This window comes from Grus americana, chromosome 4 (assembly GCF_028858705.1).
Source record: "Grus americana isolate bGruAme1 chromosome 4, bGruAme1.mat, whole genome shotgun sequence".
Classification (NCBI taxonomy): Eukaryota; Metazoa; Chordata; class Aves; order Gruiformes; family Gruidae; genus Grus; species Grus americana.
The window spans coordinates 28084987-28112892 of record NC_072855.1 but is presented as its reverse complement, the minus strand read 5'-3'; the positions used below and the strand labels follow the sequence as shown (position 1 = coordinate 28112892).

The following is a 27906-nucleotide window of genomic DNA, read 5'->3' as shown; positions in this document are numbered from 1 at the left end:
CATTTTATAGCGCAGCACCGCGCACAGCCCGCTTTCCTTCCCCTTCCCCCCGGGGGCGCTACGCGGCCGCGCAGAGCCGCCTGCAGCCTCCGGGCTTGCGCGACTCGCGTTTCTTGGGTACGCGGAATTCCCGCGGTTGCACTTGCGCGCCGAGCAATGCCGCCTGCCTCCAGCACGGCTTTAGGGACCGCGACTGGGGGGGGTGGGCCCCTTCTCCTAGGGACGGACGAGGGGCTGAAGGGCACCCCCTTCCCCGCCGCTGGTGCCGCCCTCCCCAAAATCGCGGTCGTGCCGGACGCGGGGCCGCGCAGTCCCGCGGGTGTCCGCGCACATCCCCCGGCGCTTCTCCTCCCGGCTGCGGGTCTCCACTTGGCAGGGCCGAGGGGCTGCTTCTCAGATTGCAAGCCGTCCTCTGAGTAGCTTTAAAAAATAAATAAATAGATTTAAATATATATAATATAGCTTTAAATATATATTTAACATTTTATATATTATGCATATCTATATATATAAAAGAGCTATTTTATTTCCCTCTTTGGAGAAAATAGCAAATCAATGCCACCCTTTCTCCCAAGCATGTTTCCCTTCTAGTAAAGGAGGCTCCACCTCTGCTAGGGATTGATTCGCCCAGCAGTTTTTAGGATAATTTATGGAGCAACCTGATGAGCCTATTGGGCGAGTTGCTGGGTCCTTGTAGAGTGGGTTCCTACCTGTTTGGGTGTTTTATTTTATATTTTTTTTCCCCTTCCCTTCCCCTCCCTCTGCCTAACGTGTGCCGGGGGGGGGGGAACGGTGGGATTGGCAGGGTGGCTATTCCCCAGCCTCTCCGGAGAAAACTCGGGGAAGGGAGAGCGCCTTCACGCCCATGGATGCGTGGGGGGGCCCCGCGCCCCGCTGGAGCCGCCGCCGCGGGGCCCGGCTGCTGCTGCTGCTGCTGACCGTGCGGCTGGGGAGCGGGTGAGTACGGCGGGGACCCCTGCACCGGCCGCCCGCACCCTCCCGCCGGCTCTCAGCTCCCTGAGCATCACGCCCCGGGCTGAGCTCGGGGGGTGCCGGCCGGGCTTGGGGAGGGGGGTGGGGGGCGGGGGAAGGAGGCGTACTACGCGCCGCGAAACTTAAAAAAAAAAAAAAAAAGCCCATGTGCTCCGGCGCAGGGTCCCGCGGGCGGCTGCGGGGGAAGCCGGCACCGGCAAAGTAAAACTTCTGCCGCATTCCACTTGTTCGCTGAGCGAGTCGGTGAGTCCGGGCTCAGCTCGGTGCTGGGATAAAGCGCTTCCCCCCCTGCAGGGGTCGGGCCGGGGGCGGCCCGGGACAGCTGGCTGGCGGGGGAGCCCTGCGCCCCGAGGAGGGGCGGCGGTGCGGGCTGCCGCCCGGCGCAAGAAGCTCCCCGCAGCGCCGGCACCTCCCCTCCGCCGTGCCTGCCCGTCCCCGCTCGCTCGCCGGTTGCTGCTGGGGGAAGAGGCTGGAGTTTCGCTGGCGAGCGGCTGCGGCGCTGATGGCTTCTGTGAAAGAGCCCGGTCCAGCAGCCGGTGGTAACGCGGGGGCACCGCTCGTGGTGCCGGTACTTTGTCACTGCTGCCCGCGCAGCGGGGCATCCTGCACGGCGCCCGCTGGCGCCTCTGCAGCCCTCGGGAGTGGGGTTGGGCCCACGCGTGGGGTGGTGCTGGGCAGCTGCTCAAGTCCCAGAAGTTGGAAACGTGCATTTTAAGGGAGAGTTACAAAATTGATCTGAAGGGCTCTTGAAGAAACAACAGTTTAGTACTGTTGTGTAAATGTATTGTTAGTACCCATAACAATTGAACAAAAAGCAATCTGATCATTCAACGCCATTAATAATTCAGAGCTAATGTGAATCATTCCACAGGTTATACTCATAAAAATCACAAGGCAGTACTAAAAGGGTATTTGACTGTTGCCTAGTGTGTCTTTTTTTTTTTTTTAACGATGAACCAAATTGTCATTCTAAGAGGATATAGCAAATCTGTAGTGTAAAGGCTGGGGAAAAAAAAGAAGAAAAAAATCTATTAAACATTTTTTTAGGTCTGTTAGACTGTAGACCCCTGCCCCACACTGAATGCTGATTTATCAATCTGTGTGAAGTGTGTTGATCTCAGCTGATCTGTCATCTTCAGAAGGCTGATGTGTTATCCTAGTTAGAAACACCACTGATTATACTTTTCTTAATCTGTGTCTTTAAAAACCTTGGCATATTATGGAAATATTTTTCAAAAGCATTGATGGAAATTATACCAGTGCAGCTGTGTGTCTTCAAAATGTTTCTTAATGAACATATTGTAGCTCAGGTATGAAAGAAATTATCAAGTGGTTTGAGAGAAAAGAATATGCATGCTAATTTATCAGTTCAAAGACTTAGTTAAAAAGGAAGACCAGCTAAAAAAAGTTGGTTTTTTTTTTGTTTGTTTGTCAAAGTGTGGTTGTGATTAAAGTACTAGGTGTAGATTATTGTGTATAAATCTCATTAACAGTAGCATTTATAAATAAGTTGATAAGAAGTCTTCAGTGAGAAAAAGAGGTAACTTCCGTGCATTATTTTATTTTGTGCTCCAGAAGATCTCAGATAAAATGGAACCTTTGGTATATGTATCCATGTATCTGAATCAACTGTTTTCAGGCTTGCCTTTCATTCAGAGACTACATGGGAAAATGGTGGTTATTGAGAGATTTTTCTTTTTTCCTTTTTTTTTTTCTTTTAAGTGACCACAAATGGACATGTTTTTCAGATCCTGATTCCCTGGTATGTAGTGCATTACAACTCAGGGGTGTTTGCAGAGAGCTCAGGAGCTCTAGCTCCCTTTAGCAGCCTACCACAAAGTAGGATGGAAATACTATTTGTATGCTTTTTATACCTTTCTGTAGTTTCATCCAGAGCTTTTCCTTGAAGTTCAAATTACAACACAGAAGTAATGTTTTTCTCAAGAATAGTCCAGGCTGCACCAATTCTAGATCTTTTTCCAAAAAAAAATCTTGCAGGAGCCAACCCACTTTTTCAACACATACTTTTAAAAGATTGCAAATTGCATCACTTCTAGTATGCATTTATACACAAAGTACTTTGTGCTGAGTGTGAGTAGTTACTTCAGGTGTAACTAATGGAGCTAAAACCTGAGCAAGGAAATTGGTAATTGACTACAAGCAAGAGCTTATCCTCTTCAGCTGTAGCGTGACATTAGACCAAACTTCCTTCACCAAGGGGATTCATCGTAGTTGAACTCTGCCCCATAAACCAATTGTTTTCCCCCAGTTCTGCACATGCACTACAAAGAGACCAGAATGGCCAATGCACTTGATGTAACTTCACAGTCAGTATTTTGAAGGACTATTTTCTTCTGTAGCAGAAATTGGGCTGTGAGCCTCTCTGTAAGCTTTGCACAGGAAAAAGGGTAGTTACCCAGCAGTCACTGCAGTCCTAAACGTTCAGCAGACCCATTATTCTTGTTGGACTCAAATAAATAGATAATTCATAGGGAGAGCATAAGAGCTGACAATATAATTAATATTATTTCCTTAGTTCTAACCATACAGGTGCAGCATAATTTCTTCTAATTTATACTGCTTTAAATGGTATGTGCTGGTCAGCATCCCTAACAGTATATTGTAAACTTAATTTTGGCCATATCTTCCCTTTAGTTTTGAAACCTGATGTTCTAAAAAGCAATGATAAATACTCCCTTGCAACCTAACTGTCAGTAGGTGCAAATGTTAACTAATATTTTCTTTCCCATTTCAAAGTTTCTCATAGGAAAATACTTATATAATAAACCCTACATTTTCTTCTCATATAAATTTCTGGATCAGAGTTAAGCCTGTCATAACAACATGGATTTCTTAATACTTGATAATAGCGATTTACTGTTTCATTTGAACATCTGTGATGTTTATTCATTATTATCCTCACTCTTATGTGCTTTGTTCATGATGTGACAGTGAAGAACTTGTTATTCAGCAGTCCCAGTGGTTTAAAATACAGTTTATTTTATTAAAAGTTTATTAATATTTTCTTTTGTTAGTATAAAGTTTAACGAGACAAATATTGAGAAATACCTTTTTTGCACATAATTTTCTTACAATGGATTTAAAGGAAATCTTCAGACTATGGCAATACATTTAAAAAAAGGGTCTCATAGCAAATTGAACTACATTTTCAATTACTTTTAATTTTCTGTTTGTTAAATATGCCTGATGTTAAGTAAAAGTACCCTTGCTACCAAGTCAAGCCTTTTTGAGGTGGATAGAAAAGGTTACAGGTGAGCACTCGTTGGCTTTGGTCAACCTTTTTCCTGGATACATAAGCCTGGCCACAGAATAAATTACAAGGGGGTTGGGAGATCTGTGTTTTTTCTCTGAAGCTGTAGAGGAATTGTAATAATCTGGGTTGAATACAAGACCTGGTTTCTATGGCCAGGAGGTAGGACTACTTAAATGGACTTAGCATATGCACTGTTTGAAAGAGAATTCCTTGGTTTGTGCTGTCATGTATATACTCAAAAAGTCATGTATGTCGAACTCACAGAAAACCAAAGGTGAGCATCTCCCAGGATGGGAAAAGAGCCATTTTTATAGTAACATTTATCAGGGAAGAGTACTAGGGCTTTTTTTAATTACCTGCCTAGCCCCTTCTTGCACTGCATATGAAATTGAGTGTGTACTTAGGTAAAATAACGATACCATAACTTATTTGGTAAAGAGCAACAGAGAGATGTGATAATTATAAATGACAGTATGTAGCATAGTGACAGGAACATTTCAAAGGGTGGTGAATGACAGTGACACTAACTTTTATTTCTTAACATTTTCTCTGAATAATTTGTAAGGAGTAATTCAGATGCAATTGAATTAACCTGGAGATGACACAGAAGCCCTGATTTTGCAGTTTTATGCATGTGAACTTTTTTAATAAGACTGAAAATAGCATGGTAAGTTCAGTGGCCTGATGGCCTATATTAAAAACTTGATTCTACATATCTAAACTTCAAAAGGCAAATCATGCAACAACATTCAACTAATAGACGTGACTGGAGACACTAGAAAGGTCATCAGGAGTTGACCAGAACAGAACTTGCTTCAAAAAAGAGAGAAATCTCGGTGATATGGCAAAGATGGAAAGACATAGTTTCTAAAATATACTTTCATTGGTGGGTGTTCAAGTCGGTAGGATCTGTTGTGATAATCCAGTCTGATATCAGAATAAACAAAACTGGAGAATTTACCCTGGCTTCTGCATCAGGTTTGTTGCTTCAGTATTACTCTTCTAAGTCCTTACATAAAGATTTGATGAGGAGGAATCCAGTGAAGTATTTTACAGTATTTCTAGTCTGAGTTTTCTCTGGCTTCCAGCTAGTGGATCTTCTGCCTTCTACTTGCTGAAAAAGCCAGATTTTTTTCCCCAGTACCACCTGCTACATGTGGCTCAGCTACTGGATCCCATGTCCATCTCTCTGTGGGAAGATCCAGGTCTTTGTTCATACCTCTGGTTCTGCAGGGCAACCTCAAGGTTCAGATCCATGGCTGCAGCAGCTCTTCAGGAACGGAGTGTGGTCTGCAGCCAGCTGGTCTTCAACAGGGAAGCCAGTCAACAAAGCTCTTCCTCGCCTGGTGTGCCTCTGCCAAGTTTTGCCTTAAAGAGAACTCGGAGCACCTCAAATGAATCCTGAAAATTCTTAAAAGAATTAGCATTTTGTTCAGAAAACACAGAATCATAGAATCATGGAACGGTTTGGGTTGGAAGGGACCTTAAAGACCATCTAGTGCCAACCCCCCTGCCATGGGCAGGGACACCCTCCACTAGACCAGGTTGCTCAAAGCCCCATCCAACCTGGCCTTGAACACTTCCAGCATCCTGCTGTCTTTCTCTTTCTAGCCTAGTCTTTCCTGATATGTTGTAGACTATTTGCTTGGAGAAACCTCCTCACCTCTCAGAGATGAGAAGCTGCAGTGCAGTTATACGCCTAGCAGTTGTTGCAGGATGAGTGATCTCCTCCAAAATGACAGTTTTATACAAATGTGTCACAATCAGAGATACTCCGCGCAGAGCGTAAATTTCCAATTAATTGGATTTACCTATGCTACAGACATACTAACTACTGTTAGAAGTGTTTCCCTGGTATATGTAGTCTAAGAGACAACTTGATATCAGCTTACATTTTTCTCTCAGATAAGTAAACTGAGCTACTTAAATTTCTTCAGAAAAAATTGAATTGTTTGTTTAACCATTTTGTAAATGCTTTCCATTTTTTCTTTGAAGAACAGACCTCAAAAATGGGTATATTATATAAATACACACAGAATATTATCGCCCTCCTCCTGCTTCATACTGCTGAGATACTCTATCCCAGGATTAGCTCCAGTACTGCTCCGGTGTACTTCATGTTCTTTTTGCTTTCTGCCTTGATCCTCAAATCCTTTTCCGTGTCACTGCATTCATCTCTCATAAGGTGTGAATGGCTAATTCTGTCTTTCTAAATTTATATGCAGTTATTTTTCTTATTTTCAGGAAGACAGACAGACATAGTGAATAGGAAAGATCTGAAGTAACATGAGATACGTCCCCTTTGGATTAAATTATTTGAAGTCTTAAATAGATTGTTAGTCCTTTCATTTAATATGGTTTTCTTCTTATTTAAGGCAATGTACCATAAGAGATTAAGTCTTATTATTATTGTCTAATTATTATTAAGTCTTATTAATGTAACATTATGGTCCAATTTATCTTTCAGAATGCAGTTCAGCTGGATGGAATTTATATTAGAAAAAAGTTGTAGCATTACGTGTTAATTTAGGTGGCTAACTGTCACTGTAAGTCATGAAATTTTTTTTTTCTTCATTGTCCAATGCCATATTTACATGGCAGAATAAATTATGTAGATTTTTTAAAAATAAAGTATTTTCAGTGTTTTCCCTGGGGCGAGAAAGGTACTTGATCTCACTAGCACACAGCCACCGAATGTGTACTGGATTTTATTAGACCTCCTTCATGCGAGCTATGGACCTGTACCTTAGGTTCTTGCTTTGTCAACGAGGGTCATCCAACTGATGGCCCGCAGGTTGCATCCAGCAGGAGACAACTCTGACAGCCATAAATTTTAGTCACTGTTTGACAAGAGGTGGAATACTCGTGTTGTAAAAGATATTTTTTATATTTAATAGACAATAAATTGCAGTGGAGAAGAGACAATTTTGCTTGCAGAGAGAAAGAGAGAGCGCAAGCTTTTTATTACATGGTTTAGCCCTTACGGAGTATATTCACCTCTTTGTACAATTATTCATTAATTTCATTGACCTTTGGATTAGTCCATAATTGCCTAATGACAGTTACACTAAATTTCAGTAGAACCCGTTTACCGTATTTCTCTTGGGGACATGTTGTCATTGCCCAGTTATTGTAGTTGTATGGCGTTTTCTGTGATTTTAAGCCAGATTCACCTATATGCCACAATTATAGTATGCAGTTCAGAGCAAGTCTCTGGTTCTGTAGCTACTTCAGTCTATACATATTTCTTTGCTTCCTGTGAGAGGAGACTGATACTTGCTCAGATGTGTACTAGGACTGGGAAGTATTTCTGATAAGCTTGTTTTTGTGAAGAGCTGTAGTAGATTCCTAGTTACCTCATGATTTGGTAGGAAACAGGCAATGAATTGTGTTAGAACAAATGTTTGCATGAATATGTTGAAACAGGAGCAGCTTAAATGACTGAAAATGCTGTATAAAGAAGAGCTCATTTTATAAATTTCTTGAGATGCTGGTGACATTTTAGAGTAGAAATCTAACAAAGTTGACTTTGCAATTTGATGAATGTTATAGTGACTGTGGGATGACATTTAATTAGGGTAACTGCTTTTTATTGTGGTTATGGTTCTCAGCACTCGTTTATGTTAGGTTTGTTTTAAGTCTAGTTCCAGCATGGGAAGTGTTTCATGGATCAAGGCACTTAACCCATCAACAATACGTCAGCTCATTCTGAACTTGATGACAATTAACCTTTCATCAGTCAAGTGTAGATAGAGATCTGCAGTCTCTTGAATGGGGTGCTGACATGGGGCACATCATCATGTCCTTCCTTAGCAGTTTGGGGATATTTTGTCCTTTATTTAATACCATTTGTGCCTTTTCAGTTATATCTGTAATTTACCATCGTTATTCTTTTATCTCCTCTTCTCTGAATCATCATTTCTTCCCTGCTGTTTGGTCTGGATGAACAGTGGAATATGGCTATTTACATTTTAATTATTTGATTGTATGGTCTGGCCAAAACCCACAAAGAAGGTAAAACTTACCAACTGAGAAGATAAGACTTACCGATTTACATTTCTAGGTTTCATTCAAATCCATCTGAACTAAATCTCCGTAAGAGTTTTAGTAGGTTTAGACTTCAGTTTCAGTCAAGGCAGTACAGATTATCCTAAGGCCTCCTTTATCTTCCTGATAAGTTTAATTTTTTGTTGTATGCGATGGCTAAAGGCTTTCCTTAGAAGACATTTTGTAGAGGAAAAAGAGTATATATTTGTCTAAAAATTTTACAATGACAAAATGCTCTTGATCTCTAAGATTAAAATATAGTTGGCTTAAAGGCCTCTACTAATTTTTCAGCTAGCATTAGAAATGTTTCTACTAGATAAAAGGAAGGACCTCCTTACTGAAGATAATGGGTACATTCAAGTACTTTCCTAGGCAAAGAACTACATTAAGATACTGTAGTAACAATTTTCTCAGAACAGAGGAAGAGGTGTACTTACACTGTGAATGTGGGTGTTATGATCAATAAGTTACCGATTTTTGTAAGCCAAAACAAAACACACAACACATTCTGCAAGTTTGTAGTCAGAATGTGGAATAATTGATGTGAGGAAAGAGAAGTGAGAAGTGTGTCCTATTTCCTTGCTTGTCTGGGGTGGAACAAGAAATGCTCAGAGCATCAGGAATAACGATATTCGTATAGCCTTTCCTGAAGACAACTTATTTTTTTCCATGTTGAAAGATTGTTTTTACCAAGTTGATGTGTTTGTGGGCAGGGCTGTTGTTCAGAGGGAGCTACAGACTATGAGGGAGTGGGTTGACAGGAATGTTCTAAAATTCATTGAGGATGAGGTCCTGCACGCGGGTGGGAAGCCCCCCTCAGCAGGACAAGCTAGAGACTGGCTGGAAAATTTTCAATTGATTTCTGGACTGCAACTTGATAGGAGTAGAAGTGGCAGTTTTACTGGTCTGAACTTAACAATATTTGGATGAACTTTCAAGGAGAGAAGATGAACTCGGTATTATATTGGAAGACTGATGGATAAAGAATATCTGTGATGCTTTGAGTCCATATGATATTTTTTTTTGAGATGTTTAAAACCCATTTGAATTAATAACAAATTTGACCAGTGTAATTTCAAATAGTATGTATCATTATCTGAAAGTTGACTTGGAGGACAGCAATTTGTGTGGATCTCAGAACAAAATTGTGCTTCTGGGACATATCTTTAATAATACCTGTTGTTCTCAACATTAAAATTCACATTTCTGTAAATGTTCTTTGCAGTCAGGTTGTGCCTTTATTAAGTTTTCAGAGTTCAGTCTGGTTGTATTGTTCAGTAATTTCTGTTCGAATTACTTTTTGTTATATTAGTATCACAGAGATGTTGAAGATCATTTTATAAGAAATGTGATAATGCTTTTAAGTGAAGGTCTTGCTGGGACTAAAATTAATTGTACTGAAGTTATTGTGCGTGGAACAAAATGTTTCTTATCTTTCAGAGATGTACTTCAAAGCTATAATGGCTCGAAAGAGCTTGATCACCTGATGCTTGTGATATGTATTAGGGTATCACAAGTTTGATAGTCTAAACACTCAGATATGTAGGCAACACTTTTCATTACAGGGAATGAGCAGCAGAGGTACCTGCTTTTATTCTGTTAGTGCTATGATTGTTCTTTTTTAAAAAAAAAAACCAAACCAAAACCCGAAGCTTTAATTATTTAGTATTAAGTGAACTTCTTTATGTAGCTTATCCTACAAATCTAATGTTTCTTTCTGTATTAGAATTTTTACTATTTTTTCCACACTTTTCTCTGATAATTTTACTGCTGACTTAAGATCCAGATTCATCCCTTCAGTAAAAACTCAGGAAGGAGAAGGGAAAGCGGAAACAGGGCAGGAAATTATAAATAGCCAGACAAATATGAGATTAGAGAAGGCGAAGAGTATGTGTATCCAGAAGAGGAATCAACCTAACAGTATGTGGTAGGTATACTGGAAAAAAGATGTAATTTTGACACACAAAAAATGTGCCAAAGTCTGGCAAGGCAGAAGGAGGGGCAAATAGATTGATAAAAGCATCTGAGATGGAATGGGTGGGGGGAAGAGAAGAGATTTTTGTCAGGAGAGTGTCTAAACCACTTTAGGAAGGATGAAGATGAAGGAATACAACATCAGTGACTTTATATCCCACAGGATTAAGAAGAGAAGTAATGCTTTCTGGAGACATATTTTCAGTAGCTGCATTTCTTTGCTTGCAGTTATGCTTATTTTCCCAGAAATTTTCTGTGATGAATAAAGCGTATCAGTGAAGCAGCTGATGATGAAATGCAAAAGAGAGTTCATTTCTGCAGAAGTGTAGTAGAACTGATGAGTATGATCTTGAGAGATGTTTAAACCATCCACTACTGCCAGCTAGCAGTGGAAGTAAGCTTTCAAGAAAATCTTTTGAAGAAAAATGTAATTGGGTCCTATTCTAGCAGTCATGACTATGTTCCTGCTACTATTGCTGCTGCTGAAAAGAAGTAATATTTGTATATGTGCAGGAGTCCCAATCCTTTTTCAGCTTCTGAAGGAGACTACAAGTCTGTCTGAGGCCCTTGTTTTATCTTAAGAAGATCCAAGGAAATATGTAAATATGTATTTTAAATTGCTGACATAAGAGTAATTACTCATTCCTACCATGTTGAAGTTGCATTTTGCTCTCTCTGTAAGGAAGTTTCTTCTGTCTCAGGCACTGCTTAAATTTACCATCCTTCTAGAGTTCAGATTTTCACCTATATGTGGTCCTGTGCCTTGGTCATTCACATGACACATGCTTAAGTGCTTGCTTTTTTAGCTTCTAAATTAGAATCATCACCAGCCTCTGTAAAAATGTCTGACTCTGGATGTTGGGGTGTCAGTGACCATGTTTTGTTTTTTTTGCAATGCTTCAGGTCATTTCTCATGTGTAGAATTTGGCTAGGTCAGATGAACTCTGAACTCTCATTGATGGGGCCATGAAATATACCTCTTTACAACATACAAGCATATCATATTTGGTGTTCTGGAGTAAGGTAGTGTCTGGTTAGATGTCGGATCGATTAGAAACCTTCCCTGGAAACCTTGTCTGTCTCAACTGACTTCTTATAAAGCATTGTGGAATACTGTGTTCAGTTCTGGTCCCCACTATACACAAAGATTGTGGACAGGCTGGAGAGGGTCCAGAGAAGGGCCACCAGGATGGTCAAAGGACTGGGAAGCCTGCCGTATGAGGAGAGGCTGAGGGAATTGGGTTTGTTCAGCCTTGAGAAAAGAAGGCTTATCACCATGTTCCAGTGTTTAAAGGGTGGCTACAAAGAAGATGGAGACTCCCTTTTCACAGGGAGTCACATGGAAAAGATGAGGGGTAATGGGTGCAAGTTACTCTTGGGGAGGTTCTGATTGGACACAAGAGGAAAATTTTTCACAATGAGAACAATCAGCCATTGGAATAATCTCCCCAGGGAAGTGGTGGATTCCCCAACACTTTTAAGATTCAGCTGGACAGGGTGTTGGGCCATCTTGTCTAGACAGTACTTTTGTCTAGATGGAGCTTTTGCCAAGAGAATTTGGACCAGATCATCCTTGAGGTCCCTTCCAACCTAGTGTTCTATGATTCTATGATGATTCTATGATTATCTGGTTAAATGCAGTATTTTGACAAACCTCTGAAGCTGTATTGTTGCTAACAAAGTAATCTCCCATGTTTACAATGCGGGAAACATTACTATTTTGCCTGAAAGTTGAGAGAAATAGATTTGGGGTTTTTTTAAGTACTGGAAAATAAAGGTTAACTCGTATTATACCTACACAAAGGACATAAATACAACATGCTGGGAAGCACAGCAAGTGAATAACAGCTGTCTTAAGGCATGTTTCATGATTTAGGTAAGTGTTGCTGTGCCCTACTCCTGTATTGGTAAAACTCCTGAAGCAACTGCTTTTTTACTGCTTTCATTCACATGTATAAGGCAAAAAGGAAAATGGTATGTTCCTTTCAGCTCTTCCAGCATAGAAATTATCTGAAACACTGACTTTCCTTCTTATTTATTTATTTATTAAATGATCATCAGACTATTCCTTGTACGGAAGGTTCACTTTGTCTCCAAAGAGATGAAGCCACTGTGCAGGGTTGTTTAAACCTCACAGCCACTTCAGGGCTTGAGTTGCTTATGCACAGGAATGAAGCGTTGGTGGAGATAACTAAGGTTCCCTGCCCAGCCCCTGCTGCTTCTCCAGAAGTCTACGGGTTCCCCATAAATCAACCTTGCTTGGAGGACTGGGTACCCTCAGGTGTGTTGGGTGGGAATCGGAGCCTGGGAATGGACAACTAAATTGATCCTTAGCTGTGTTTAAATACTCCCACCTATACTACACATGTACTTCTACATGTAATACTTTGATACGCATGATGCAAGTAGCAGTAGGAGCACTCTCACTATCTATTTTTTTTCCAGTTCATTACATGAGCTGACAGTTATTAATTGCAACTTAAAGTTCATCTGATTGGTTTTTCTCATGTTTAAAGGAGAACAAAGACCTATGTTATCAATGTCTGAAGATGAGCATGTTGCCTGATATTGAAAAGATTTATTTAGTCATTAGTCACTTGTGCTCAGGGATTTATTAGTCATGGTAATGTCTCAAATTAGTTGAAGGACAGAGAGCATAATTAGGGCACTTTTTACCTAATTACTGTTAAGTGTATACATGCAGTTTACTGTTGAGTTTACGAGGCTAGCTGAAGTGTTGTAACAACAAGCATGTTTATAAGTGAAGTCTCTTTCTGTCATGGTTTAACCCGGCAGGCAGCTAAAGCAACCACACACCCATTCGTGGGATGGGGGAGAGAATTGAAAAGATAAAAAAAGGTGAAACTTGTGGGTTGAGATAAAGACAGTTTAATGGGACTGAAAAGGAAGACAACAACAACAACAATAATAATAGAATATCCAAAACAAGTGATGCACATCACTATTACTTACCACCCAAAGTCAATGCTCAGCTAGTTCTTGAGTTGAACCGCCCCCCAGTTATATACAGAGCATGACGTCATATGGTATGGAATATCCCTTTGGTCAGTTTGGGTCAGCTGCCCTGGCTGTGCCCCCTCCCAGCTTCTTGGGTGCCCCCCCGCCTTCTCATTGCCAGAGCAGTATGAGAAGCTGAAAAGTCCTTGACTGCTTGGCAACAACCAAACACATCAGTGTGTTATCAACATTATTCTCATCCTAAATCCAAAACACAGCACTATACCAGCTGCTAGGAAGAAAATTGACTCTATATCAGCCAAAACCAGGACACTTTCTTATTTATAAAATCCTTAAAATTAGCATTAACACCTGGAGTAATAGATGTAAAATAGCGTTGTGCCATGGAACAGAAATGTTTTAATGTTTGATGTCATATTTTTTGTTCTAAATAGTCATCTCTCCAGACATTCTGAAAAAGACCTACTGAGTGAACTTTGTTGGAAAAAAATATATTTTACAGTAAATGGAGAGAGGATCAAGTATTATGTTCTGTGTATAGTGAAATAACCTTTAGATGATCTTGGAAAGGAAAAGAATTCATCTTTAATTAAGTTTGTCTTTCTTCCTGGGGTTGTGAGAGAGAGGGGAAAGTGCTACTGTTAAAGTGAGGGTGGAGTTAATTGACATTACCTGAATTTAACATTTTATTTTCTGGTTTGGAATGAAGTTTTCTGTCTTCTGTCTTTTTTTCTACCCCATTCCAAACCCTGGAGAAAAAGCTGGACTTTACAATATGAGACACACAGAAAGTCAGGTAAAAGGTCAACACTTTTGAACCATCTTGTTTTCCAAAGTGAATATTTCTTTAAAGAACATGGTTTAGCAACCTTAGTTAAATTCTGGTAACACCATCTCAACTGATCCTGCTGACTGTGTAAATCTGAAGGGATTTCTACCTTTGAAACAGAGTAGTTCACATCTATTTAGTATGACAAAGATCAGTAATTCAGATTCCAAGAAATTAATATGTACACAGTGTCTGTCCTGTTGCCTTTGCGTGTCTAGGTGCTCTTTTGGGGGAGCTTTATGCAACTCCCCCCAAAACATCAGGATTGAGAATTCAAGTTGGCAGGTGTTATGTGCTCTGCTTCACTGGAGGGCATGCAGAAGACTTGCTATATATTCTGGTCGCTTCCTTTTTCCAGCCAGCATCTTTCCTTTCTTATCTCAGTCCTGTGCCTGCGCATCAGTGGCTATGGCTTAGGAATCAAAGTGTAGAACTGGGTGCCGTCAGCACTGCAGAGACGTTATAGTCTTTATTGCATGCTCAGTGGTCTTGGGCACATTTTAAAGAGGAGTTTAAAAGATCGTGTTCTGGTAGCGAGATGGGTTAATCACAGTCAATCATCTATGAAAAAGCCAGGACGATAGGAATAGAGTAAGAATAGCTCCTTTCACTGTGTAGAACAGTGATAGTCCAGTTCCTCCACGTTTAGTTATATAAATTTCTCATTTGCTGGTTTAGCTAATAGATTAGTGAGCCTCAAACTCTTGTTAACCTAGGGTTCTGGTATGGAAGTCTAGTGTATTTCTTTTCTAGCAGTTGGCACTTTTTTCAGTGTACAATATTTTCTAGATAAAATGAGATAGTTCCATGTAAATATTAGGAAATGTGCATTTTAAGCCAAAACTCTTGTCCGATACTAAGTAAAGAGATGTTGCCTCTAATAAAAGTGCCTCTTTAAATGGATTTACTTAGTGGTGGCTGGAAAAGCTGTCAGATGTTGGGATGGAATTTTTCCTTCTCCCCCTGGAATTGCATTATTAATGGATTTATGTAAGCTATCAGTGTCCTCATCTGTATACCTATTTGTAGTTCAGAGTTTTAAAATTGGAGGAGGACCAGAGGTCCTTCCATCAAGCAAAAAAGAAAGTGAAAATCTGAAATGTATTTGCATTTGTGTTTTTTTTCTTGTTAATTTCAAGTTTATTTAAATATAGTAAACAGTGGAAGAGAGAGAAGTGGACAGCAGAGGAAGTTGCGCAGTTTGCATTGCTGGAGGTCTGCAAGACCCAACCTGATCAAGCCCTGAGCGACCTGCTGTGACCTCAGAGCTGGCCCGGCTTTGAGCAGGAGGCTGGACTAGGGACCTCCCATGATCCCTTCCCACCTGAGTTGTCCTGTGAATCTATAAATAAAACTAAGAAATCTTCAAAATGTCAAGATATTTGAGTGACTGCGAATGGAGGTTTCGTGCTTGTAACTCCTCTTGGGTTTAGGTGGGAATGGTGTGACCTCTTGCGCTTTTCATTTTGGCTAAATCTGTGCTGTTCTTAATAGTGATGCGGAAAGAACATTAAAGTAGGACAAAATTGTGTCATCATCACTTCAAATTCTCTGCAGATAATTGGGCTGATCATGAGAGTCAGGTGTCCTGAGTCTGTACAGAGCTCTGGTAGTTTCACTGTATTTTCTGCTGTTTGTGGGATGGAGGACAAGAAGAAAAGGTCAGTTTTGTAGTGGGCATGTCTCTTTCCTTAGAGAGCTGCTTATAAATTAAGTTTTACTCCTCGTCATCTTAATGCCCCTGGGGAAAGGCTGGGATTGCCTCTGCACTCTTAGCAACCGTAAGCTAATTTATATAGTAATTAGATGACATAAAATGCAAGCAGACCAAATATATATATAAAAAAGCTGCGTGGTAACAAAACATGAAAGAGATGGCAATAGGTAGCTTTGAGGGAAAAAGGAGTGTACATTTACAAAACTTAGCTTTCTATTTCTTTTAGTGCTTCCATTAGTGGGATCCTGCTAATGGGAAATGTTAAATATTTAATATCTGACATTTCTACAATGTCTATGTAGTGCAGTAAAGATTAAGTATTTTGTGGTGCATTTCAATTTAAAAGAATGAAAGCGCTTTTCAGACTGTTACAGGGGAAGCTGTCAGTGAACTTTGTATTTAGATTGCATATTACTTTCAGCTATAATAGACTCTTGTGACTTGTTTGCAGCAAGCTAGGTATGAAAGTCCCGATATCCAAGCAGTGCCTTTTGTTCATCCTCTGGGAATCTACTGAGCTGTGACAAGCTCCCTGTTGCAGTTCCCAAATTAAGCAGACTTGCCAAAACCACCTAGCAGTTTCCACAGCAATGGTAGTCTTGATTTTCAGTGAGACTTGGCAGTGTTACCTTAGAGGTGATGCAAGGTCTTACAAATACAGACTGTTTTGGTGCATTCCCACGAAGTAGTGCAATAAAAGCCCGGCGTGCCTACTCCATCTCTGTCCTTTCCTGACTTTTTCTGTCCTTTCCCCCTGAAGGTGTAGTGTTGTCTCCATGTGGAACATGCTGATGGTCTTCATTCCTGTAGGAAATTTACTGAAAAATTCCACCCTTCGTTTTGAGGGCAGCGTATGTCTGTGTAATTTAGAAGCCCTTAAATCCCTTTCTAATAATATAGCAGTAACATTTTTAGTTTTGATGTGCAACAGAAATTGGTACAAGGACAGTAATTTAATTCCTTTCTTTTACTGGAATATCTGTGCTTATGTTAACATTGGAACTGATTTATATGGATTGCATACGTTCTGTAATAGTTGCTAGCCAGTGTCCATTTGTGAAGATGCGTTGTGTGACTGTCAGAGTTACTGCTATCAGTTTGATGCACTTTGCTTGACTTAAAGCCCATAGCAGTTCCCTGAAATAAACTGGATGAGTAATATAGATTGCAAACTTTAGCACTGGAGGAATACTTAAGTCCGCACTCATTTGATTCAAATGGAAAGAAAACTACTTCCAGGCATTCTTTGACCTTTCGGTGACATCTGAGTGAATCTGCAGATGCAACCAAGGTATTGCGATTTTTTTCTAATGACTTAGTGATTAACTATATATTGCTGCTTATCTAATTAAAAGAGAGGCAATAAATGAATGTGTACTTGTTTTCCTTGTACATTTGTTTCGTCTTGATAAAATAAGTAGCTAACAAATGATCTTAACTGAAGGGAATGGTACAGCATTTTAACTATCCCACATATACACGCAGATACATAATTGACACATGACTGCAGCTTCTGTGAATGTTTAGTCATAGCACATGGATGTAGTGTTTGTTTGCTTTCTTAAAATCTGAATGGAGTTGAATAACTATACAAGTCTGGGTTGTTTTTTTTTTTATATTATACCTAGAACGGAGGCTACTAGGAGGGAGATTCTGTTAATGTTCTTGACATCAAGATGTACCTATTACCATGATTAAGCGTCTCTTAGAAATATTTGTACCATGATTTGAAAATGAAATACATGTAGGGAAAAGCTTGGGAATTACAGTTTGTGTTTTAAACCAGGAAAAGGCTGACAGTCAGAGGATGCCTACTGCTGCTTTTATGGGTTTGACGCATGGCTTGAGTTTTTCTGTACGGATGATGTGTTAATGCGTCTCTTGACATGTTTATTAGCTTACACTCTCTGCTGCCATAAAACAAAATGTTGGTGTTTTAAATAAGGGCCTGCATCTTTCTGTTGGCACTAGAATGTCTTTTGATTTTTATAAACTACCCTAAATAGTGTTCAATATTTTATTAGTTTCTTCTTCACCTCTTGTGTATTTAGTTTCACTATTTATTTTTTTTCCTAACCTTGTGTTTTTAATTCCCTTCCCATAGAGCTGATAAAGCAGATGATGAGGATGATGAAGATCTAACAGTGAATAAAACATGGGTCCTTGCACCAAAGATTCATGGTGGGGATGTAACTCACATACTGGACTCCCTACTTCAAGGATATGACAATAAGCTTCGGCCAGATATTGGGGGTAAGCCCATAAAATAATTCAGTAAATAGAAGATGTGAACCAGAGATGGCATGCATTTTGTCAAAAATGGCAAAAATCCATTTAATGCAGTTTTTAAAACTTAATGCAGCAAGCTAAATATAACAGCAATAAAATGTAATGGTTTTCAGGAACTGGTAAAAATAATGTTCCATGCAAGAGTAGATTTTTTATTTACAATCTCTTTTTCTTATGTAAAGTATTGCTTTTTTGTGACAGTGGGCAATCTATAATCAGTCATTAAAAGGTGATTATAGTTTGCTTTGTTTAACTAAGATCTTCTGACAGAAAGAATTGTAGATATAAACCAGCCATGGTTATTTAAAAATTTGATCTTGAGTCTGTAGCAGTTTATTAAAGAACTATTCCTGGGTATTTTTACTCTTACTGTAGAAAATGCATTGTAATTGTGTATTTTGAGCAAATTTAACTCAACCCAGTTCTCTTCTTCCCTTAGCTCAGTTTTTGAAAAATTGCATAAGAATCTAAAAATATGACTTTGGACTATATCTTTTCTAGAGGAATATAGGAAGGAAGACTGCATTACTATAGATCAAACTTTGCAGCTAGTAGGAAGGCAGTTTTGTCTTTCAATAGTCAAAGCATCAATTTGCATATAACTATTAAGTGTAAATATTTGGAAGAATCTTGTGTTGAAAACATGGAATACATGAAACCTTGCCAGCTCTTGTCTACCACATGCATGCTGGATCAAACTAAGAAAAATAATTTATTTCCTCTGACTTTGTTTCATGAACTGTGAAGGGAGAGGTGGAGGACATAATTATTTGTTAAAAACTTGGCATTCCCTGTCAAAGGAATGCCATGTAAGTCTGTAAGCTGCTTAAGTGATAAACAATACAACAATCGAGACTTGTTTCACTTATGTAGGAGAACAGAGAGATGCAATCTCAAACTAAGCATTTTCTTTTGAAAGCTTTTTTTTCCTCCCCAAATTTCTTCTGTTTTATTGTTGACTGTTATGCTGAAGATGTTGAATGGCAATTTTTCTCTCACTGTCATAGTATAATCACATGTGAATCTCATGAAGTTTGTTGTAAGTCTTTGCCTTCACTTTCATTTAACTGAATTACTGCAAACCTTTAGACAACAAGAAAGATCTTCTAGCATATTTTTCCTTAAATTCTCAATGTGTGGCAGATGTATAGCGTTACTTTTTTTTTCCCCAACTGCTTGATGCAACAGACAGCAAAGGGATTATGAGGGAATAAACTGTCTTCACTAGGATTCCTTCTAATGATTAGCTGGTAGGTGAGGATGAAAGAAAAGAGAATTCTGTTTCTCTTCTCTACCCATAAAACTTAGAAATAAATGGAGAGAAAATAGAGAAAGAGGAGTTTATTCTGACATTTCAAATGGATTTAGATGGACACAGAAGAATTTTGGTGTAATCCTTACCTTCACTTTTCTGGCTATGTACTGAGTCTTGATAGGGCAAGAGATTTTTGGATTCTGAATATCAGTTCCTGAAATAAGACACTTGGTTCTAGCTTCTCTCACATATATGCTCCTTTTCTTTTTCTTCTTCACGCTCTTGATGCAATACTTCTGTACCAATCTGAGCTTTGCTATCTGGAATCTGCCTCCATCCAGTATATTAAAACATGAGGTTCATGAATAATCAGCCAGAGTGATGAGAACAGGAGACATTTGGGAGTATTCACTTTGTTGCCAGGAGAACAAACGTTACGACTGACTTTCTTCTGGATGGAGAGGAAGTTGCAGACTTTTGCCACAAGGCAGAAATTTTGAACAACATAAGATGAAATTTCCAACTTCAGGTAAAGGCATCGCATTCTGTCCAGCTGCTTGGAAACTACAGCAGATATTTAACAGATAGTAAACCAAAATCAGGCTATAGTGCATTCATCTTAGTTTGCTTCAATTATGTGGATAAAATCTGGTGTCAGATTCCACATCTTCACAGTATGTGTCAGTACTTGTACAAGGTTATTGAACTGGAATTCCTATTATCTTTTAAAGCAATAATACCCCGCAGAACATTTTTACTATTGAATTACGAAGCTCAGTTACAATAGCAATGTTTTTTGTTTTGAACCTGGAGTTTTTGGGTTTGAATACCAGAGCAGAATTTTGTTTTCTTCCTGATGCTGACACAGAATTTCAGCACCTCAGAGTGAGATAAGGGGTTTCATTGTTAAACATGCAGTTAGTTGAGGGAGATTATAAAGGAGAGCCAAATGAAAATTGAAATGTCAGAGGCAATACTGAAATTTAATAGGAGAAAACCACACTGTCATTTTCTTTTTGTCTCATTCAAATATCCACAAGTTGTAGTGATTTCTTAACTCCTACCCTTTGCTATGTTTATTAATCTTACTAGTCTTTAGCTCAATTTATGTAATATACTTTGAGGTTTTTGGAGCATAAAGGAACTAGTATTAAAGTACCTTCTGCTCAGTATGAAGTTATAGTATTACCAGATGAAATCTCTTATCTGTAGTATAAATCCCTTTAATTACAGATACAACCTTGGAGTGTTGATATATTAATAAAGTAGTATTATTCTCACTGTAACATTACCTTTTGGCTGCCTGATTTTATGACCACACTGTTTTACTTTAAGTCATGCATCAAACTAGCTGTTATTTTTCAACTTTCGTTTTTAAAGGAAAGAATTCTGGCTGCACACTGTTCCATCTCTCATACCTTACGGACACTGATATATTCATATTAGCCTATCAATATACAGCACATTTTTTCCAGCTATGTCTCATGTCCAATTTTGTGTATTATATAGGTGAAACCCATCTGATCAATCTGAAAGTTTAATTTAAAATAGGGAATAATCATCACATATCTACAACTATAATAGAGTGTTTTCAATCAGCAGTTTGAGGAGAGTCATCATTGATAGAATTTGTAAGACTGGTGAGGATGATTGCTCATGGACATAGAGAAATTCGATACCTAGAGAAATTTGGATAGGTAATTACAGCCCTATAAGCAGGGCATGGGTAAGTAATTCCATCTCAGTGTGCTAACGTGAAAAAGCCATGTACTCATAAAGGATACATGAACAAAAAGTGGACTTTCAAGAGACTAATAGAAGCACTAATTCTGAAAAGATAAGGATATTAGGGGATATTCTGTTGAACAGGTGCTCTTAGTGTAGCATTGATGAAAGGATGATAGAGGCAGGAAAGTAGTAAGACGGAATAAGCAGGAAGATATCAAGTAAAGGTAGAGAGGTGTGTATTCTGAGATGAAGAATATTTTGCAAGAATTGCAGGAAACTGAAGTACAAGAGCAAGATGTGGAAGAGCATATGCAGTGAATGTTAAAGGTGCTGGATGTGTGCACTGCATAGAAAATGATGGCAATAATAAAAATGGTGGGGTAGGAATATTTGCTAAAGATGTGTTTCTTTTAAATAAAAAGGTAAAAGAAGTGTGGAGAACAGGACTATGCTTTCATCAAAATCACTTTGAAAAAGTTCTTCAGAGACGGAGCTGGAAGCCTGCTGTAGATACTTGAGGCCGAATTTTCAATATAGATAGCCATATAAGTAATACTCTTAGATAACTGGTTGTGAGAATCGTATTATTCCATTAAAAACTATTACAAATTGAAGGCCTCTGTTATTTCTGAATGTAGTAGTCGTCAAATTTTTTTTGCTGAATAACTGCTTATCACTAAGAAGAAATTCTTCATTAGGCAATTAATGAGGAGTTATAGAAAACATGTTCAAAGAAAATAACCCTGGATGAAATTATCAAAAGTGGTCTTAGTTTAAATTAAATAGCATGATAAGTAATAATTAAAAAAGGTGATATACCTTACACCTTCATTCCAAAATGGGGAATTGTGGTAAACTACGGGAACTGGTTAGTGAATTTAGATGGACTAACACGCTACTGGGTAATGTTGATGATTGGAGTAATGAAAATGGACCCATATTAAGCAATAAAAAGTGCAATGTTCTGCACTTTTACAATAATGATAATTTCTGTCAGGAGATGGGGGTCTATAAACGGAGAATAACTGATAAGGAGAGATATTTCAAATATCAAAAGCTGAAAATTGGACATGGATAAATACAGGCTAAAAAGGAGGCATTTTTGATAGCAAGAGCAATTACTAAAATAATTTGTCAATGACCGAGGTAGATTTTTATCACTATGATTTTTCTAATCAAGGGTAAACATTTTTGAAAATACAGATTTTGAACTGAAACTGGAGTTCAGAATATGCCAGTGTATTGGGTTTGCATGGCAAGGTTTGGTAGCGGGGGGGCTACAGGGGTGGCTTCTGTGAGAAGCCGCCAGAAGCTTCCCCCATGTCCGACAGAGCCAATGCCAGCCGGCTCCAAGACGGAGCTGCCGCTGGCCAAGGCCAAGCCCATCAGTGACTGTGGTAGTGCCTCTGGGATAACATAGTTAAGAAGGGGAAAAAAATACCCAGAGCAATTGCAGCCAAAGAGAGGAGTGAGAAGATGTGAGAGGAACAACTTTGCAGACACCAATGTCAGTGAAGAAGGAGGAGGAGCAGTCTGTTCTGGAAGGTCTGCACCCCGTGGAAGGGACCCACACTGGAGCAGTTCATGAAGAACTGCAGCCCCTGGAGGACTCGCGTTGAAGAAGTTGGTGGAAGACTGACTCCCGTGGGAGGAACCCACAGTGGAGCAGGGGCAGAGTGTGAGGAGCCCTCCCTCTGAGAAGGAAGGAGCAGCAGAGACAACATGTGATGAACTGACCGCAACCCCCATTCCCTGTCCCCCTGCACCGCTGGGGGGAGGGGGAAGAGAAGTCAGGATTGAAGTTGAGCCTGGGAAGAAAGAACGGGTAGAGGGAAAGTGTTTTAAGATTTGTTTTTATTTTCTCATTACCCTACTCTGATTTGCAATAAATTAAATTAATTTCCCCAAGTCAAGTCTGTTTTGCCCGTGTCGGTAATTGGTGAGTGGTCTCTCTCTGTCCTTACCTTGACCCCTGAGCCTTTTGTTATATCTTCTCTTCCCTGTCCAGCTGAGGAGGGGAGTGACAGAGCGGCTTTGGGGGGCACCCGGTGTCCAGCCAGGGCCAACCCACCACAGCCTGGGGGTTATGCAGCATCATCCCATACTAGTAGGGGATGCCAAGAGAGACTTCTTTCCAGCTCTCGTTGCTTGTCGGGAAGTTCATTCTTGCTCTTGAAGTCCAGGCGCAAGAGTCACTTATTTACTCTATTTATTTCTTGGGACGAGCCTGTCCTTAGCTATGTGCTTGTGTTAGATGATGCTCAATACCAGTCAAACCTTTTAAGGCAGAAGAGGAGAAGTTTAGTCTAGTGAAGAAAAGGTGTCAAAGCAGGAAATCAGAAAGTGTGAGTAGATCTCTCTAGATTGACCTTAGCCACCAGGTTCCCTGTGTGCTTCAGCTACGTTAGGAGTTGATGACTTATCCCTTGGGGGCAACTGTCCTTTGGTGCTCTTCTCTCTCTCTCTGTTGAGTATGCGATCTGCTGCCCTCCCACCTTGTTTACTCTAGCCTGGCTAATACTGTCTTTCAGGGTAAATACTTAGTGTGCAAGCTCTTTCTCCACTTCCTGAGAAGCTTCTGTAAGTTTACCGTGTTGTTTTGCACTTCACGTGGGATGTATTAAATAGCCTTCTTCCTACTTGTAGTGTGTTCAAGGCTGATAGCAAATTTTTAAAGTAAAATAAGAAGCATTCACAGTAGAAAAATCTTCTCAAACCATCTTTCACTGTTAGCTCTTTGTGGACAGTAAATGAACAATAGTAATTATATGGATGTCAAATTAGTATCAAGAATGTATTTTCCTCCGATGTTTGTCATTTTCATGGACTCGTATCACTTCTAGTTCAAGAACACAAGAAGAATTAATTCTTTCTTCAAATTCACTGAAGTACTTTGCTCTGTACCATACAGAAGAACTAAGGTAACAAAACAGCCTCTTCCTGTCTTTTTGAATTGGATCTCTTTCTCTGGATCATTTGGGTCAATTAAAATAATTTCAACAAAGGCAGATTTTCAGACTCTTCACTGGCTCTTAATAGCTCTGATAATCTTACTCATAGCAGTATGGAAAAGCAAATTGTGCTCCATGGCACATTACAGGAGAGCCCTTGTGGCAGATCAAGTACGGCTCGCTGCAAGCTGAAATTTCATAAATTTAACACAGCCCCCATTAAAAACTGGCTCACTGACAGATCTCAAAATTTACTTGTTAATAAGGAAATATCAATGGTTGGGCTTTCCATAGTGGGATCTCATAGGTAAGTTTTGATCAAGAATAATGGTATTTTGAATGATTTCAGCAATTAATTTTTGTAGTAAAGTTGGCAGATGACACAAGCCTGTTGGAAAGGGAGAGGCTGTATCTGCAGAGTAGTCAGCTCCTACAGTAAAATTGGAGATACGAAAATTGAGAGGGGAAAAAAAAAAGGAAGGGGGGGAGAAAACCTGTGAGTTGTATTTCAAGGTGAGAGATTCTGCATAGTAAAGTAGTGATTTAGGGGAAAACTTAGATAATTTGTGTAGTATAACATCTTAGCTCTGCCTCCCCTGAGCATTGTCCTGAGATAAGCCCCCTTTTGAAAAGGAACACAAGTAGAAATCTGGAAATGTTCGAGCAGCACTGATAACACTATTAGAAAAAGCTCCAGTTCTGGTGTCCACATTTCAAGATGGATCTGGAAACAATGGAGCAAGTTTAGAAATTAAAGCCTAACAGATTATCTGTAGGTTGCATTTGCAGTATGCAGTATAAACTGTTCAACGTACTGAAGGCAAGTTTCAGAGATGACTTTAATCACTGAGTGTAGGTGCTTGCATCTGAAGAAGAGGTTTGATATATGGCTAGGCTGTGCTGAAAGTTGGAGTCAAAGACTTGAACCTCCGAACAAAACAAGATTTCCTAACACTAAGGAGAATTAAACATTTCTTACTAATAGGGGGGAAAAAATAGTGGATTCAGCATTGCTCAAGCAATGAGGCAAGATGCACTTTGATCCACCTCCTTGTGTTCTAGTCTAGCAGTGAGGCTGCTGCTATATAGATAAATAGGGCTGCAAAATTAAAGGAAGAGGATATCTGTATGCGAGATGTGGTGTATGTAAAATATGTTATATTATACATGTGTATATATATACACATGCATTATATACTTTTTTTACTCTGATTTTTCAGTCCATGGATATGAGTTCTTGTGTTGCCCCCTTCCTTTATGAACCCTGCAGATATTGAAAACATTTGCAGCTCAGGAAATACTTAGATTCCCCCCCCCCCCCAGGAAATAAATTGGTTTCCAGAGTCTGTTTAAACTTTCTGTGAAGCATGCTGGGGACCCGATGGTGATCAAGTGACCCTGTGCTCTGTGGCCGTACAGAAAATCCTTTGTGCAAGCCTCACTGGTGTGTCTTGCTGTCAGGCTCAGGGTCACACCAGTAATCGGATTTGGAATCAGGGATAATTTCCTCACAAGTGAGATTGGCAGGGGAAAGGTATCTTAGGATATTTAGGAAATGTATCTTGCCTGTCATTGTAGCTGGCAAGGTTGTTAATGAAACCCTGTTTCTTTCTGTGTGTCTGTTCGAGTGTTAGATTTTTGGGATTTGAAAAATCCTCTTACTTAAGATTTTAGGTTTGTTATAGAGCACTTGGGTCATCTCTGATGGGCTGCAGTATAAAGAAATCAAATCTGATTACCTAGGGTCCCTCCGCTATGAAATCAAAGTGCCTTTTTGTTTGTACCTTCCTCCTTTTCCATCTGCAGAGGGACAGAGATGCTTCATTTTAATGTGCCACATCATGAAAGAAAGACCAGCAGAGCTTTATTGTTAACCCTCTTCATTCTTCTTGTGTCCACGTTTTGGCTCTCCAGTACAAACTAGAAGAAAATGCTTGGTAAATTGATGAAGTTAAAATGCATCCTCACCTCTTCCATTTGTACCTTTTTCCCCTATAAACCAGTTAGGAGGAAAAAACTTTATTATCAGTGTCACCTGTACCTCAGATGTGACTTTCATGGGAAGTCACTTAGACTTTGTGCCCTTCTGTGAGTGCACAAAGTGAGAGAGCATATTCTGCAAGAGAATATATTTTAAAAACCAGTTAATTTTTTGGCTGCCCAGTGAGAGTGGTTTCCCTGTGTTTTTGAAGAAAAATAAGTTTGGAAATGTTTAACTTTTAAATGGCTTTCACGTGAGGAGCTTTCAATTTAGTGTTCCAAGCAGTGTATCAAGCTGATAGATAACATGACATTAGTAATCCTTAGGTGTGCTATAGTTGCATGAATTGAAGAAATCTGTGGTGAACAGTTATTTTAGGTTTTTTTACACATTTTCAGTAGGAATTGACAGAAAGCACTGCATATTGATTCCTTACAGTTGATAAACACATCTGCTCCCAGACCTCATGCTTTGTTGCACGAGTGATTTTTTCCAAACATTTCTTTTCTGTTTATGATTAAATTTTTATATTGGAAGACAGTTGGGGTTTCTTTTGTTGTTGTTGTTTTTTTTCCCCCCTCCCTTTACCTTTTATACCTTTTATATCTATCTTATATCTGTTCACAAAGCACAGGTGGGGATTGCATTACGAAGTAAAAAAATCGTGTTGGTAATTCTAACAATTCGTATGGAATAAGGGAGCCAAGTCATATATGATCCTTCACAGAATGAACAAACCAGAGATTCAATTTTTCTGAATCTAATAAAAAGAATATCAGATCTGTTGTTGTTTTAGTAAATAAGTTAAATTACATTAACAATGTACGGAGTTAATTAAATATGTAGTTATTATGTTTACTCTTTTGTTTAGTGAGAACCACGGTAATTGAAACAGATGTCTATGTTAACAGCATCGGCCCAGTTGACCCAATCAATATGGTAAGTTCTGATTATTTACAGAAAATACTATCTGAATGATGCTGTGGGTTAATATTATGAAACAACTCTAATCTCATTCAAATAAGTTTATTTCTTACTGTGTATTCTTATGCTGTTGGATAAGATTGTAATTATTGTAGAAACATGTTTAGACTCGATTTGAAATTGTTGTAATTTTAAAAATATATTTCTTCTTAAAAAACACAAGGCCACACACAGGACATTGTATCAGGTCCTTATTTTGGTATGTGTTGAACATTTTGCCTCTGTTTGTTTTTATCTGGTTTATCTCTGGCCCAGTGTAATTTCCTGGAGTTATTCTTCAGAGATTAACAAAAATAACAATTGACCCAGCATTTGTGAATAAAACTATTTTCAGTGCGGTGCTTCATTATTATTTTTCAAATTCATAGAATGAAAAATTTGAAATTAACTCTTTTGTCCTTCCTTTTCCATGTCTGTCTTAGTCGTATGGGTCCTCTTCAGTGTGTGTGTGTACACATAGCTGGTTTCTTCAGAAGTTAAGCGATGCATCTCATCTAGTTTCTGGTAGTCCTGTTGAGATCTGACCTATCTATTTGGTATCAATACTGAAGTAACAGCACTTATGAGGATGTTGAATCTGTGGCCTTTTCTTAAGTCGCTTAGATTTTTCCGTCACGGTGTGCATTGTATGAAATGGTGGTGTCGGAGGCTTTAGACAGGCCTTGTTGCATGACTTCTCCTGGGGACTGCTGCCCAGGACTAAGACTGGGAATGGTCCTTGGGTGAGTTTGAGCTCAGCCCCCTTCTGCCTTTTTCCTTTGCTCCTCCCTGCAGAACTGCTGACAGTGTTGAATTTGCACGGCAGGGAAGCGTTTTGTTCAGTCTGAGGCTGGAGTATGCCAGTGCAAGGAACTTCTGAGCATATGGTGAAAGCACAGTAATTCTAGATGATTATTAAGGACATT

The 27906-nt window shown here is 39.4% G+C and overlaps 1 protein-coding gene across 2 annotated transcripts in view; it reads left to right on the top strand.

Annotated features, from left to right (window-relative positions):
• The first annotated feature begins 671 nt into the window (after positions 1–671).
• GABRG1 (gamma-aminobutyric acid type A receptor subunit gamma1) overlaps positions 672–27906 on the top strand; it is a 65255-nt gene continuing 38020 nt past the window's right edge. Inside the window, exons 1-4 of one of the 2 annotated variants that reach the window (XM_054825426.1) lie at positions 708–957; positions 17918–18066; positions 26889–26956; positions 27165–27200. In XM_054825426.1, the coding sequence (XP_054681401.1) occupies positions 866–957; positions 17918–18066; positions 26889–26956; positions 27165–27200 (345 nt within the window). In that variant the 5' untranslated portion in view covers positions 708–865. Of the gene's footprint in view, positions 958–17917; positions 18067–26888; positions 26957–27164; positions 27201–27906 lie in introns of both variants that reach the window. The other variant, XM_054825427.1, reaches the window with a different exon arrangement.